This window comes from Etheostoma spectabile, chromosome 19, assembly GCF_008692095.1.
Source record: "Etheostoma spectabile isolate EspeVRDwgs_2016 chromosome 19, UIUC_Espe_1.0, whole genome shotgun sequence".
Taxonomy (NCBI): Eukaryota; Metazoa; Chordata; class Actinopteri; order Perciformes; family Percidae; genus Etheostoma; species Etheostoma spectabile.
In genome coordinates this window covers 17992825-18009478 of record NC_045751.1, presented here as the reverse complement: position 1 = coordinate 18009478, position 16654 = coordinate 17992825, and the positions used below count along the sequence as shown (strand labels likewise).

At 40.5% G+C, this 16654-nt stretch overlaps 1 protein-coding gene and 1 long non-coding RNA gene across 7 annotated transcripts in view; one reads left to right on the top strand and one right to left on the bottom strand.

Moving 5' to 3' along the window:
- Positions 1-16654, top strand: part of nrxn2b (neurexin 2b) — a 743906-nt gene that overhangs the window by 301432 nt on the left and 425820 nt on the right. For all 6 annotated transcript variants that reach the window (XM_032544413.1, XM_032544414.1, XM_032544412.1 and 3 more), the window contains one exon: positions 14240-14541. In XM_032544413.1, coding sequence (XP_032400304.1) covers positions 14240-14541 — 302 coding nt within the window. The remainder of the gene's footprint in view (positions 1-14239; positions 14542-16654) is intronic.
- On the bottom strand, positions 4581-9575 carry LOC116707234 (uncharacterized). The gene is made up of 3 exons (XR_004336433.1): positions 9565-9575; positions 7586-7588; positions 4581-4643 (listed from the first exon to the last, which is right to left on the bottom strand). It is a non-coding gene; the product is annotated as an uncharacterized LOC116707234 (long non-coding RNA).

The window sequence follows — 16654 nt, the reverse complement described above, 5'->3', positions numbered from 1 at the left end:
TTTATTTAGATAAACAATATAGGTTATACTCTGCACACTGTGTAACAATACATTACGTATTTCCTTTTTTTCACCTTACATGTTAGCTAGCCTACTTTATATTCTACCGCATTATAGTGTTGTGTAGTTTTGTTGTTTTCACAATTGTCATTGTATAATTTCTGTGACTCATTAATATCTAAGTGACTGGTCATTGTGTTTTATGTCCCAGTTTCACCCTGTGTAAGTCAAATAAACTGAGTTAGGATGATCCCAGTCTCCAGGGCGTGATGGTGGAAGGTGTTTAGGTTTAGGTTACATGTGTGCACAACAAGACACATTTCATGGTCATTTTAGAGGTAAAACAGAGGTGAAGAGATTACTTGGAAACTACCTGAAACATTTCCGGGTAATCTCTGCACCTCTGTTATTGTAATATTACCATGTCATTAAATAGAAGGGTTAGGGTTAGGGTTAGGGTTAGGGTTGCATTTTGCACCACTGGTTCATGGTTATTACACAGAAACTAACAGACGTGTTTCCAGGAAAGAAGTCACAAGATTAAACATAATTTGTAAAGTATTAACTTGAAACAAAAGGGAAATATTTGGAACATAAAGGGTGGATGAATTTCATTATTATCACGTCATTACAGTATTAATACAACTATATTACTACTACCCAGATATACATATGGTTATCATCGAACCATTCCTAGTTATTACCTTGGTAATTGCGTGTTATTATATCTTTTACCTTTTTATCACCTTATTACCCCATTATTACAGCTTATTACAGTGATGTGATACCCTGTTGTTTCCTTGGTATTTAAATGTTACTATCTCTATATTACCTCTTTATTTTCGTACTGTTACCTCACTATTACCATGTTATTAGTTTCTGTTCCTGTTTTTCTCCCATCTACATCACACACTTTCTGTTTATCTTTAATATAAACTTTGGTATTTATTATTTTATTACAAGTACTTACTTTTCAATATTATGGTCTCAGGTAATATAATTTAAATTATGCTACCGACTCTTGCTTCTTTGCTCTAATACACATTCAACTTAATAATTTTTAACGTCACTTACACCGCAATATTGTTTCTCTATCATGGCAACCGCACTTTAAAATTCCTTTTGTTTGACGGCATTTTACTTACTCAGTCTACCATATTTTCATTGTCTATTTCTTGCCTGTATTTCTTGCCTTGTATTTCTTGCCTTGTATTTCTTTCGTGCTTATTGTTTGTGTGTTATTGTTTTGTTTTTCTGTTTTTTGCTGTTGCTGCTATGCTGCTACTTGTAACGACAGAATTTCCCCGTCGTGGGATAAATAAAGTAAAGTATAATCTAATCTTATTACCGTGGTGGAATTTAAAGTGCTACCCGTATTGGGACAGCCCTTACTCTCACGTGACGTGCAAAACTAGGAGAAGGGGGAAGGGGGAAGGGGGAAGATAGAGAAATGAGATTCAGACGTACTTACCTGCAAAATGGCTCCATTTGAAATAATTGGCACTGGCATGTCAGCTGTAATTGCTGAAGGAGACAAAAGTTCTTCTCATTCACCTGTCCTCCTTAAACTTTGTATTTAGGGGAGGGGAACCTGCACTATTAATTCTGATATTGGTAGCATTTGTTTTAAAAGAAGACTTTGTTTGTATTCATTTTTGGAAACTGATACTTTAATTTTTCTCTCTTTTCTATTTGCTGTAAATTTTGCATGGCCTTTTAAGATATTGATTTTCACCAACCATTTGATCTAAACCCCTAACATTTTCCAGACAGAAGCAAACATGCTATATATAATCTAATATTTCGAAGCAGTTATCTCAACAGTTCAGTGCTTCTTCCTCACTCTGTGCCATTTGGGCTGATTCATGTTGCTACATTTATCATTGACAAATCTCCTGAGGGGAAGGTTAGCATTTAGCTAAAGGGCTACCTTACATCAGCAGATTAAATCCCATATAAGCTCTTGTGTTCTGTTTGTCTAGTCGGTGAACCCTTTGAGTTGATTAATTACTTTCAGTTTCAAATATCAGTGGGAAAATTGATCACGTATAAAAGTTTTTAGATGTTTTTTACAAGTTTGCCTTAGCTGTCTACATGTATTTCTATTTTTCATTTTCACCTATATTGACATTTTTTTCGTTGATAAACTTCTTGGCTTCATTAGGAATCAATTGGAGTCACAGAGGGGTACAAGCTGTTGGGGGAAAAAAGTCTGCTGTTGAGAGGCTTTTCAGATGCCCGTGGTATTTGTTTAATGCAGTTTTGACAAGTCCCCCTTATTTGTTAAATAGTTTAAAAGTTGGCAGATACACAATGCCAAATCCTTTCCTCGCCTCATACCAAACTCTCTGCTTGTCTGCAAACAGACATGTTTTACATTTCCTCTGTGGGTGGTTACAGTTTTTCGATATCGAGTTCAAGAAGTCAAAACGTCGTTAGCAACAAGTTTCGCTCATTAAAAACTCTTCTGCTGACTGAATCCTTATTAGTGGTTCAACATACTTGGTTAGTTTGTGTGTGTGTGTGTGTGTGTGTGTGTGTGTGTGTGTGTGTGTGTGTGTGTGTGTGTGTGTGTGTGGTGTGTGTGTGCGCGTGCGTGCGGTGCGCGCCCCCCTATTGTCATCTTATCACTTGTAACTTTATAACTTTATTGTTACCATTGTGTTACTACAGTTTGTCATATACTTGCAGTCTATGTTACCGCTCTGACAACACCAAAATTGGTAATACTTTACAATACGGTACACAAAAAAATAGGTAGTTAATGATTAGTTACTGTTTTTGAAAAAGTAACAAATGATTATTAACTTTTTTTCATACTGGAAGTTACTGTTTTTAAGAAGGGAAGTTACTGCTTTTCATAAGGGAAATTACTGTTTTTTGAAAGAGAAACAAAGGATTAGTTACTGTTTCCAGAAGGGTTGTTGCTTTTTTTTGAAAGAGTAACAAAGGTTTAGTTACTGTTTTTCAGAAGGGTAGTTACTGTTTTTTGAACGAGTGAACAAGCGAATGATTAGTAACTACCCTTCTGAAAAACAGTAACTTATCATTCTACCCTTCAAAAAAAAGGAACTACCCTTCTGAAAAACAGTAACTAATCATTCTGAAAAACAGTAGCTACCTTTCTGAAAAGCAGTAACTACCCTTTTGAAAAACAGTAACTACCCTTCTGAAAAACAATAAGTAATCATTCGGCATAATGCAGGGCCGTTGCACACTTTTCCCCCTCGAGTTCCACACCCACCCTGACCAATTGGTAGGAGTTGCTAGTGCAGCGATAAGAAAGCAAACACCTCCTCCCCATATAGGCAATTGTGTTTGTTTGAATGCACCAGCATGTTGGATGTATCAGCATGTTGAATCTGAATTTAATTCTTGTCTTTGTAGTGTCAAAATTGCAAGGCATCACTGGAGGGGAGTTAAAACAGGACAACTGTCTTGCCTGTGTGCTGTCTCATACAGAGAATCAATAACGAAGCACTCCATTGAAGTAACCACCTGTTTGTCTAGGAAGATGTTTTTCTTGTTTCCAAAGAAGAGGCACACACACACACACACACACACACACACACACACACACACACACACACACACACACACACACACACACACACAACACCACACACACACTGCTACGCTCTACTCTACTTTACGGCTGGTGATGACATTAACATATTAAGTAAAGCATTTTACAATGGAAAGTTTGTCAGGCAATTTGCCAAGGATTCTCACACAATTAAAAGAAGCCAAATAAGACGGCATCAGGCACCCTTCCAAACAAACCACCACCTCATTGTTTTTCATTTTCTCTCCGCTGTTTGGACAGAAATCTGTAATAAATTGTGCAAGTGTGTGCATTTCATTAAATTTAATGTATCTATCTCTTTAAGCAGTTCAAATTAGAACACAACTATTATCCATTTTATAATGAGTATCTTTCTGTACGTGGTTCCCGTGGGTCTTTGAAAAACGTTTGTGGATGTGATATGGCCTTGAACGATTTTTAAAATGTACTTAAAAATCCACTTTTGCTAGTTTGGCGATGGTAAAAAGGGTCTGTGTGCTAGGCGCATGATTTAAAAGGGTTGTACTTAGTGTCTTCATTAATTCATAGGTGTGTTTTGGACGTAACATGCAATAAACCAATCAGAGTGTTTGTACCTTGGCACATTGCTATTATGATGGAGTATTTGCACCGTCATATTTTTATATGTAATCTTGTGTGCTGCTGCCCTTTCGTGTGTGTGTGTGTGTGTGTGTGTGTGTGTGTGTGTGTGTGTGTGTGTGTGTGTGTGTGTGTGTGTGTGTGTGTAACAAGCATATTGCAGCATAACATGCCTAGGCGCATTTCACTAATGCACTATTAAAATCACAAAGAAATGCTCCCTTATTGACTTTAAACCAGGATTTTGTTGGTCAATGGCGCAATAAAATCCCGCTGTCTCAAGATGGCAATACACCAAAAATGCACCTGAACACACCTCTCTGTAAGACCAGCACGCCCATGGGCACAAAAATGGGTGCAGGTGCATTTGCTATTTAAACGACGCAGGTGCTAGACGGGAAATGAAAACTGCATTGGTCTTAAACTAGCAAAGACACTTGCATCTGGCTTTGCGCTGTGCCGGGTGCAAGAGAGGGCCCTCTGTCTCTTTTGCTCAAATGACACAATATATTGTTAGAGAAGATGAGAGACATAGTCTGCCATCACTGAAACAAAGCACTATTAGCTTCTGTAAAGCCTGCTAGTTGTCATCACAAAAATTCCTTAGTGTTGTGACAGTAATAAACCTTGATCCGTGTCTCAAACTATTCCGTGGTGGGTCCCGGGTCTTGGTGGTGGGAAATTGGGCCTGAAAAGTCCTTGAAAGGTTCTTGAAATTTATGTTTAAGAAGGTGTGGTAATGTTATATTTCAGACCGTATGTCTTTGTGATTGCTTTGTTTGAAAATGTCTGCAAATACCCAAATGGCTTTGTGTCTTCTCTGAGATATTTTCACCACAGTTCAATATAGAGTTAATGAGCCAATGCTCACTGGAGCCAAAGGAAAGGGGAAATCCATACCTCTGTATTTCACATGGCATCCTCCATGTTACTGATGTAAAATATGCCAACATTAGCCTGATTATAGTAGCAGAGTAAGGCCAGCCATCTATGTGAAATAGAAAGTGTACAGTTACGTTATCTTGGAAATAAATTGAAGTTCTTGTTTAAAACATTGGACCTGTGGTAAATAACCTTTACTTGACTATTGCAAACAGCTAACAATCAACACTCTGAAAAGGCTTTTTTCCCCATAAATGACTGTAGATGAAGCCTTAAATCCCCTTTCATAGGTTTGGGTTGGTAGTACCATGCATAGTATTAATTTTTAAGTTTTCTTTCTCAAAAAAATGTGAGTACTATATAATAAACCTAAATGCTGGCATGCTGTCCTTATAATCCCAATTTTTCATGATTAATAATTTTTTTATTTTAACACACGAAACATCAATTTGTAACATGAACATATATCCCCCCCTTTGTCATCACGACACAGTAACCATAATGCTAAAACCATACGATAACATAATGACAAAAAGCACAAACCAAATCAACGTATGTAAAATGACAACATTTTAATCCCAATTTTGAGGGGAGAAGGTTTCTGAGAAATAAGTCTAATATTACTTATAATGGCACTCTAATGTGATACAATGTACAAGGTGTGTGGGTAAGTGCAATTTAATGATGGGGGGTGGGGGTCTTGCATTGCTAAAGTGAAAGAGCATGTTCTGTCTCAAGTTAATAGGGCTTATTATGTCTTGCAATCAGCTCCCCGTTGGTGAAAGAGTCCGCCATTCAGGAGCACACGAGCCTATCGTTAGTGTCAGTTTACTTGACATTTTCTTTGTGTCCCTGTTGAGCCCGGAGACTGAATAGCCCTCTGCTGTGATAATAGTCAACTGCTAGACACCCACAGTAGGCCAAAAAGAAATGACTGAGGAAAAAGGAACGAGGAGAAATAACAATAAAGAGTGCAAATCAGAGAGGTGGAGTGGAGTCACAAGGCTGCTCCAATGGTGTCTGGTGTTGCGGTTACAAAATAGATTGCTGCCAAGGTGACAGACAATTAAAGACAACTGTTTCTTCCCCATTAGTCTTACCGCCTTTTATTATATAATTACCCTAAGAACAAGAGTGTGAAAAATGGAGGACAGGCTATCTCATTAAAAATGCACAGACTCCCAATCCATTGGGCTAGAGTCCTGTCAATCTGACAATTGTGATTTCCTTAGTATCAGAGTATCACTTGGCTGCCTGTTCTGCCAATTTTTCCAGCCCTTGTAACATGCCAAGGACTGTTTCCATGATAACTATCCAATATTCTGATACCATAGAATGATTCTATTCTGACCAGCTATATGGATCAATTTAATTTCTTTCTTTTTTTTCTTTACCACCTGCACGCTCCTTCAGCGACCTTCATATACTGTCAATCAGTGCAACGGCATAGGGGATTTAATTAAAACGAACCATGCACTCGTAAAATGTGACTGCTACTACATTTAAAGGTGGAGGAGCGAAAGAATCTAATCAAGGGTCTTTATGCCAAGGGCTCTTAAAACGCATGTGCACCTAGTCATGGCATAGATTAGTCCATGAACACCTTGTAGACATAAATTTGACTTATAAAGTCAGGTTGGTGATTAGAATGGCAGATGCAAATTGTACTGGCAAATTCGACAGTGCAATATCAAAAAGATAAAACCATCTGAAAGTAACTGATATAATCAATAAGCTATACAATAAAAGGCAATACATTTTTTTAAATGGAATTTGTTACAGATTGGCTAATCTTGAGCTAAATGTGGACCTATTCACTCTAACTTTTCTAAAAGAGTTCTCATTACAATAAACTTCAAGTGATGAAAAATACTGTCTCTCTTTATCCATCTGTATCATGTCCAGGAAATGTGAGGCTCTATTGTTTGAAAACCTTGCTCACCCAGGCCATGTGAGGCTTGAGGTAAAAGAAGGCAGTGGAGATCCCTTAGAACAAAGAGAAACACTTGGAATGGCATGATAGCACATCCACTATGGCTCAAAAGCACCTACTCACTTGGCCATCCAGCAAATGAGCTGCACAGACAGCAAATTAAAGTTCCTTCATTATAGGATTGCAAGCAGTCCATGGATCGATATACATATACATACAGTAATCACCAGCTGTGCAGATCAGATAAAGGAGAGTGGAGAAGATTGACGATGGGAACAATGCTCCTCTCTGTGAGCTTTGTCTCAATGGCTCTGCAAGAGACTGCAGGCAGAGATCCACAAATGCAGCTAACTAGAAAGTGTCACAGACAAGGTCAACGCTGGACATGGGGAAACAAATTGAGACAGGAGTCATATACAGTTTTTTCTGAAGTTATACATTAAAATAACTACTACTTAGTAGGGGTGTCACAATTTTGATCAGAATGAAGTTTCAATTTTGACAGAAGCAGGATTTGCAATCCCACCAGTATTTATTTTCCCTCTCTACCCTTGCCTACTTGCCCACATCCAAAAGGGGAAAACAAATAACACAGCATAGCTTACCAGCTGTTAGCATGCAGCAAAAGATATAGGGCTGTTAGCTTAGCAGTGGCCTCCAGCTTGAATAACACAGCCACTGGCGGAGACAGAGATGATGGCGAAACAACAGAACTGGAAAATCCTCCTGCTTTCCTGAAGTCACCGTGGGGAAACATTTTGCCTTCCACGTGAGTGAGTGAAGAAGGGTAAAGCATGTGGGCTCTGAGGTGCACATGAATGCGCTAAGGAGTCCATAGCGCATTAATGTGCACCTCATTTAACCAATGGTGCAATAAATTGTACTTTGTTCATTTTGAGAAAATCAAACTGCAAAATATCTATCTGCCCATTAGTGGCCCTAATTGTGGCATCGATGTCACTGCTGAATTTGAGAATCGGATTGTGACCTTAAAATTGAAAGTCAAATTAAATCATGGATTTTGAGAGTCGTGACACCCCCTGCCAAATGTACACATACCTAATTATATAACAGTATACATCATTTAAAGAAAGAAACTACACTGTTTAACTCCTACTGGTGTTGCAATATCCTTGTTTACGTTGTGGTCAAGGTCATAGCAAACATTTCTGTTTACCAAGAAAGTTTTACAAAAGAAAACTGTCTAATGCAGCAATTCCTCTGTCATATACCTCAACAAGCCCATAGTGAAGGGGGTAAGACCTGCATGTGAGACTCAATTCAGAGCAAAAATGTCAGAGTGTAAGACCAAGTCCAGTTTGGTCTGGAACGCCTAGATCAATGCAAACCCAGTCTAATTTGAATAATATAAATTCTGTAAATACAGGAACATGCATACCTTTCTGGTGACTTACAGTCTGTTGCTATTTTTGAGATGACCCAGACCAGTAAACAGCAGGTTTTGACAGACTGGTGATTGCCAAGGTAGTACATCATTGGCCTTTTGTCTGAGCTTACACTACCACGCATGTTTTTGTTATGCTTTAGTTTGCAGCCTGCAAAACAGCTGTGGGTATAGGGGGGATTATGTTTTATGTGTGCCAAAGCTCTTTATCATTGCCTAGGAGTTGAGTTGGTGTATTCATGCGTCTATTTATTTTGTCATGGCAATGGTGGTTATGTGCAAGCATGTGTGCATGTGCAAGTTGTTTAACACTGGCCAAGCATTTCATAAGCCAACACACATTTTCTGCAGGAGTTCAGAGGCCTTTGCTTGTTCCTCAGAGCTAGCACAGGACAGTAGCTGGTGTCTGTGTGGACTCAGCAGGCCTGATTGATTCTTGAAGCACAATCAAAGCTTTCATATGCCCCATACATATCCCACCACTCTCTCTCATCTCACTGTTGAATCGTTTCTCTATAGCGGTCTGATTCTTTCTCTGCAGGGTGGTTGGCGCTCGTTGGAAACTAACAGAGGGTGTGTGTGTGTGTGTGTGTGTGTGTGTGTGTGTGTGTGTGTGTGTGTGTGTGTGTGTGTGTGTAAGAACAGTGAGGTAGTGTGATGTAACGAGTGGATTTGCCAGCATGTGGTCATCTAGATTTTGGATGTTTTCACATACACACACTTGTATGATTCCATTCTCTTTTTTGTAATTCCCCTAAAAGTACATAATTACTCCCAATATGTAATTTAATCGGGCAAAAGGCAGTATGTTAAGGTTCATTATGCGATGACTAATGCACCACACAAGTTAGGATGGAGCAGCTATTCATGCAGCTCATCTTATTATACCTGTGCTCTCTCTCTCTCTCTCTCCCTCTTCCCCCCCTCTCTTAGTCTGAGCTAAATCCAATTTAATAACACATGCTGCACTGCGCTTTTATTACTGTAATATCTACCAAAGAACCCCCTAAAATGGCACTTTTGGGACAGCATTTACACACACAGATTGTATTTGTGCACTCATGACATTTCATCACCATTTATGATGCTGTTTCTCCATAGTAGAAACACTTGTTATTAATATCAATAGATCATAATTCATGGCATTGCTGTTGCAGGCAAGCTAGCTCACCTATTTACAAATCTCAGTGCTCACACTTGACTTGTGGCTCTCAAGTGAAGCTAAAGTAGGACTATAAGCACAGTACATGTGTGTTGTTAAATGGCATAGAGTCACCTCAAACTGGAGCTCCGTCCTCTTCTTCTGTCTTTCCTTCCCCTCTGCCTCCAGAAAAATGAACGTCATGGGGTTGCAGAGTGCAAGCTGCTTGACACAAAGACTGCAGCAGAATGCTTAGCTATTGCTGATAGCCTATATGTGACAGAGAGTGGCAGTGGTGGTTGTGGTTATTGAATCCGTTTTGTGTAATGTATAAAGTCAGGCGGAGGGAGGACTTCAGGTGTTGCCAAACGATGCAATTGCCAAAAGATGCAGGAGGAGAGGCTGAATCTCTTCTGAATCTGGAGGATGAAGATCCAGATCCCTCCGAAAGTCAGAGAAGTCCCAAAAAGGCTAGCCTCGCATTGCCAGAACACAGCACTGTGTGTCAACACTGGAGTATGCTCTGGCTACACCGCCTAACTATTCTGGGATAGGCAGGAACACAGTTGGAATGTTGTTTCAGGAAATCATGAAGGGGCGTGCTCATTTACAATTTTATAAGTCAGCAGAAGCAGCTTCAATGGATAGGGAGCCATGTCAGATAACACTTTAAAGTGCCTAAAAAAAAAGATGGTGGGATTTTGTACTGATTCCTGAGTTGAAATGTTATCTATTTCTTGCAGAGAAATCTGCTGTCAGCTAAGGAGCAGCACTTTAAAAGCTGGTAGGGGTTTGGGGTCTATGTTTAGATATTTCAGAAAGAGCTGTGCTTACACTACCACCACATGGGTGCTTAAACCTTCATCTATTCCAGCCAGCAGAAGCTCCAACAATACTAGTTGTATCAGCAGAGTCATTCACTCAGTGTTTACCTTTTACATTTTGAAGCCGCTGAACTGAACTTGTGAATCCGTCGCGTAGGAGAAGCCGCCTGAAGTGCGAGCGTCATGAAAGACTGGTGGACATACGTGGGCAGATGTAATGAAAAGCTTCATTAAGTCTGCTTAGTCAAGAAGCAATTGTGGGTTAGCATGCTTTGCCTAGACACAGTGAGTGTAATGTTTAAAATACCCAGCACTAAATGTCTGTCCACCAAATGCAACAAAACCAAACACCGGAGGTACTCAACATTTAATTAATAACAAAGATGCTATTACGGGGGGCTAAATTTCAAATGAGTCATTTCTGTGATGTAGTCAGGGCCTTATGTGAGGTTAATTGAGACCTTGACAGCACTTTAAGTCTCTGCTGTGTGCTTGTGTGTCTTGTCTTACCTCTGGCTACAGTGTCGGCTCTTGGGCTTTATGGAAAGAGATTTGATCTGAGTGAAAAGATACACAGTCTGTGTGTGTGTGTGTGTGTGTATGTGTGTGCGTGCAGTCACAAGAGTGCTACCATGGGAGCGAGAGGAGGAGATAGAGATGTACTCTAGGTGTAAGAGGAGAAACTTATGTATAGCAACCAGCATATATTCAACGGAGCTGAAGTGTTCTCAGAGAATAGAATGCCTTTATTGTCATTATACACATGTGCAATACCTGTGCAACGAGATTGAAGCAAAGAAAAGAGTCATTCCTTATATTAGTTTACCGTATGCGTCTTGAAAGCCGAGGCTGAAGTGATCCTCTTCCTGGATCACACAGGAGATACAGGGAATTACTAACTCGTAATATGAAATGGATCTGTGTTAATTCTGGAATAACCCAACGATGTATTACTATTCTTTTTCTGTACCCCTGACTCTAATGATATGACTGTGTTCTTCTATCGAGGGAGCATTGTTTTGTTGGCATCGTGACCAGACTCACTGGTGCAACAGTGAACCCCTCCTCGTCCTCTCCTGTCACTCCCTGGCTCTCTCCAGCTTTATCTCCTCCTCTCAGCCTTCTATTCATTAAACAGACGTAAACAAAAGAAAGTTTTTTGTTTGCAGCTCGGGTCTCTCTATTGCAATGCGCTCCATCTCACTGAGCTCATGGAAGCAATCAAAAGCTGTTTGTTGCTTACCGTTAAACAGCCCATACTTTGGGAGGGGGTCCAACTTAATACATAATTGGAAATTGTTGCTGTGGTCCATTTGCTACGCTTTTGTTCTTCCTACATCAGCAACACAGACACCGCCAGGAGGCTTCTCTTGGGGGATTTGCTTTTTTTCCCCTCAGTGTCATTCCCCCCGCCCCCGTTCATCTATTTCTCTTTCTCCTTTGATGCCTTTTTTATGTCAGTTCACACTTCAGTTGAGATTGCTCTAGATTTCAGCCGAAATGCTCTTTTAAGTAGCTGTCTCTGTCTGAATGCCATTTGTCCCTCATTTCATCTTTTTTTTCCCCCTGACACATAAAATGCTGTCTTTTATATGAGTGCATGCACCCATATTACGTGTCTGTGTTTGTTTCAAAGTGAGCTCTATCGTGCCCTTTAATGTTCCAGACGTATAGCAGTTAGAGTGTCACTTAACACAGCACTTTTTCTGTCTCTCACTATAGCTTTTTTTACAAATGACCTTCATGCAGAAGTTATTCCTTGAAGGTTCCATATTATGTTTACTTTCAGGTTCATATTTGTGTTTATTTAGAACATATTTACTTGATTTACTGTTTAAAAAACACATTCTTATTTCATAAGATTAATTCACCCTCTGTCTAAAACGCTCCATTTTAGCGCCTGCCTCTATAGGCGCCTCCCGAAAAAGCCAGTCAGCTCTGATTGGTCAGTGTTTCCGGGTCTTCCGAATCTGCACTCTCTGAGGAGTCTCTGCACTGCCATTTCAGCAGGGGAATGACTGAAACGCCACTCTAGTGGCTCTTTCTATGTATGTATATTATAGTTTTGACATCACAACCGCACCGAAGTCCTGATGGTTCATTTAAAGGCACAGTTTCTGAATATGGGCTAGGTATGTTTCTCTGTGGATTGAGTGTTTTGATACTTTCACAGTATTTATCTAGCACCTCAACCTGCTTTTATAATACAAAACATGTAAATCTCACTTTTTTAACTTGATGTTAATTAACTAGTGTAATCAACTTTGCCCCATGTATGCTATGACACTGTTCTTGGTCATACCTCAACACAGTGCACCACTATGACACGGACACAATATTATCCATCTCCACTCTTCCACTCTTCTCCTCTCACCTGAGATTGCTTCTGTGGCGAACTCGCGCGCTCATGAAATTTGGCTTTCAATCTGTCTGCCAACGGACCACCCCTCTGGCCGGCCCCAGCTTCTCTCCCCAGGGAAATGCACAGAGGTCTTGAAGCGATCCTGCTGTAATGGAACTTCAGGATAAACTAGATTTGATGATCCACCCATACAGGGGCCTCTTGGCGGTTTGAGTTTGCTCTCTCTCTTTCCTGTGTCAGCCGTAAACCTCATTACCTGAGGCTGATTGTTCAATCTGCCCTTCCCCCTACCCCCAGGGGGAAACAGAGGTGAGGAGGGGCAAATGAACACGGGAAGTGGAGTGTCACTTCAGATCCAAGTTCATGTTGGGAAACTAGTTGATTTGTTTTAACCGCTGAGTGGGAGAGGAGTTATTAGAGAGTTGAGAGATCTTGCTGTTATTGCTGTCATTGGTGACCCCCCCCCAAGAAGCTGCATTTGTATCACATATTTTGGATTGTGGTACTCAACCTTTTTATTGTTATATCTATATTGAGATAAAACTGTATTGATCCTGCAAGGACATAAGTAGGAATAGTAATGGGACTGAGGGAGCAGGACAGGATTTGTTCCAAAGAATCAGCATAAAACACTAAATAAAATAAAATAGACTTTATGTGAAATGTATTTATAAGAAATATTAAGGAGAACCAGATAAAAGCTAATCTCATGCTCACTGCCTTCACTGTCCACACTGACTCGTGTGATTAAGGTATCACTGTTGTACATTTTGTTGCAGCGATACTTGCTATTCTGACAGATGCAAGTGTTTGTTCAGTTCCTGACAAGTGCACACGGCACCTCCCCTGCTGCTGTGAGGCTAGTCTCTGACATGTGTCCATTATACAAACTGGCTGTTTTGACTGGTAGTGTGTGAACGAAGCTCACTGCAGTGGGAGGTCATGTGCTGCTGACGGAGTGACAGACATTCGCAAAGTTGTCACTTTTTTTTCCCTCTCTGTTTGGGCATTCATGCTCCTCCTGTTATTCTCTATGCTGTTTCCTCTCATACTGCTGTTAAACCATCACCCTACATTGAAGGGGTTTTATGTGTTGTGGCTATTATGTGTTGTTAATTTATTTTTAAACTTAAATTAAAGCTATTTTTGCCCCATGACGTTTCCACAATGAAAACATGTATTGCAAGCATGAGAGCCACAGCAGCAGTCCATGTTGTGACACTGGAATCAATAACTACAGCTAATCGGTTTCATCTCAAAAGATTTTACCCATGGGATTTTTGCAAAAAAGAAGTAATAAACTGTTGAGTGCTGGTTAAGAGAAACCTGTGAGCAACACCATTGTTTAGTTTTGAGTTAATCTGCTCAGAATTATTTACGGCTTTTAATAACTAGAATCTGGTTTTATATGGTGTTTATTAAAGTTCCCCGCCATGCATACTTTAGGACAAACTATTTGTGCAATCCTGCATTCCCAAAATCTCTCTTTAACTTACCTTTCTCTCTCCCTTTTTTTTTTCCCTCCAGGTAAGGAAGAATCGGTAGCTACCTTCAAGGGCAACGAGTTCTTCTGCTACGACCTGTCGCTGACACCCATCCAGAGCAGCACTGACGAGATAACACTTTCCTTCCGCACGCTGCAACGTAACGGCCTCATGCTGCACACCGGCAAGTCTGCAGACTACGTGAACCTTTCCTTGAAGAGCGGCGCCGTTTGGCTGGTCATCAACCTGGGCTCGGGGGCATTTGAGGCCCTGGTGGAGCCCGTCAACGGCAAGTTCAACGACAACGCCTGGCATGACGTGCGCGTCACCCGCAACCTGCGCCAGGTAAACACTGCCCGTGTAATCCAGAGCCACCACAGATGGAGTGGTGCCTCTGTCTGCCACCCACCCTATCTCTGCTGCTTTATTTGACTCTCCATCTTTACGTCTTTTCTCTCTGCCCACAGAGCAAACAAGGAGGGTTTGTCCCACCTTCCTTGTCTCCTCCCCTGTCTCTTGCTACCCACCTTAACAAACATTTCTCGTTTTTCTAGGCTGACGTTGAATAGAAGGTCGGGTCTTGTTTTTTGTCTTCAAATTTATCTCTAAAATCACCAAAGATCCATCTCACCATTATATTCAAAGGTCACTCAAAGGCAAAATTTGAAATTACACACAATCCAAGTAAAAATTAGACTTAAATCCCTATCATAGTGAAATAATGGTAAATATACATCATAATGTTATCTAAGACAACTATGCACATTTAAGGTGTTACCACGTACATTGTTTTGTTATTAACGAGCAAGTGAAGACAGTAGTCTGCCCAGTACGTATTTACATAATGTACTCGGCTACACAAATGGAAGCCACCCTAATTTATCAAAGGTGGCAATGCTCTTAAACCCTTTCTGAACAAATTACCCAACATATCTTAACATATCTACAAACCTTTAATCGTAGCTAATGGAAAACAAAAGAGCCCCAGACACCTGAATGTCTGGGTGTGAATCAGCTAGTCCTTTGCTTCAGTTTTTTCCAATACACACATATGCACAGCAAAGCCCTAAGTGAATGGACACCCTCTGAATACTTGACTATCTGGATGCACCAGGCCATCAATTGGCAGTTGCAGTTGCCAGCAGTGGGATACAATCAATTTCACTTACACTTGCTGTGCTTACATTTTTTGGATAATTGTAATGAATGGCTTGTCAGACCTAATAATGGGCATTGTAAGCCCTGGGCCAAATGCAAAAGAAGCCTGATGTGAATACATTAACACAATGATGGTGCATCACCTTCTTTGTGTGTGCCTGCAAAAACATCCCCTGAAAGGGTCATTAGTATCAAACTGTTGCACTTTAAATGTAAATGTAAATGGACTGTTCTGATATAGTGCTTTTCTAGTCTTAACGACTACTCAAATTGCTTTTACATAGTACATGAACCATTCACCAATCACACACATTCACACACTGTGGCCGAGGCTGCCGTACAAGATGCCACCTGCTCATCAGATAAACACTCACGCACATTTACACTCCGATGCACAGCATCGGGGGCAACTCGGGTTTCAGTGTCTTGCCCAAGGACACTTTGACATGGGACTGCAGGGCCAGGGATTGTCAGGCGACCGCTCTACCACTGAGACACAGCCGCCTTTGAGACACTAAAGAAGGAAAACTTGGGAGCAAAGTGATTCCTAATTAAGTGCTGTTAAATTATAGGGAGAAATGTCCATGCCAAACAGACTCTGCAATTTCTGTCATATTGCAATAATACTATTATATATTTAAGTGTGGTAACTTAGTCCAAGCTTGTGGAGCTGGTGTTTTAATTAGCACATGCTGTACTTGCTGTAGGAAAAGGGCAAACGATCACGCACTCACTGACACACACAAATTCTCAGATGCGGCATCCTAGACACACAGACATACGCCAACGCACATATATAGTGGGGATCAAATATGTTATGCTGTAGAGCTATGTGTGATCAGCAGAGTGAGACCAACTTAATGAGTTTGGGAAGCCGACAAGGTTTTAAAGATTTAAAGCATGAGCCAACCCACCTACCACTAACTGCACCATAATGACCATCAGGTAAGTAAGAAACACGTGCAAGCATGCCCAAATTATCCATGTAAGGTAACCCCCGCCCCCCTTTCTCTGCTTTGGGGAGAGGGCAAGTGGGCCAGTGCACCAACCATTCGCAACCAGTGGGGGGGCACCACATGACACAAGCTTTAACAATATCTTTTGTAAATTGTTATATTGTTCACTTGAAATTGTTGAAAAACCATAAATTACTCATTTATGAACACTAATTTCACAATAATAATAAATTATAAATAAATCAATATTACATAACCACTATTACTCCCCCTCCACGCAAATGTATAATTTTAAGGGGGGGGGGGTTACCAATAATCAAAGTGTCAGTTTAACCCCCCCCCCC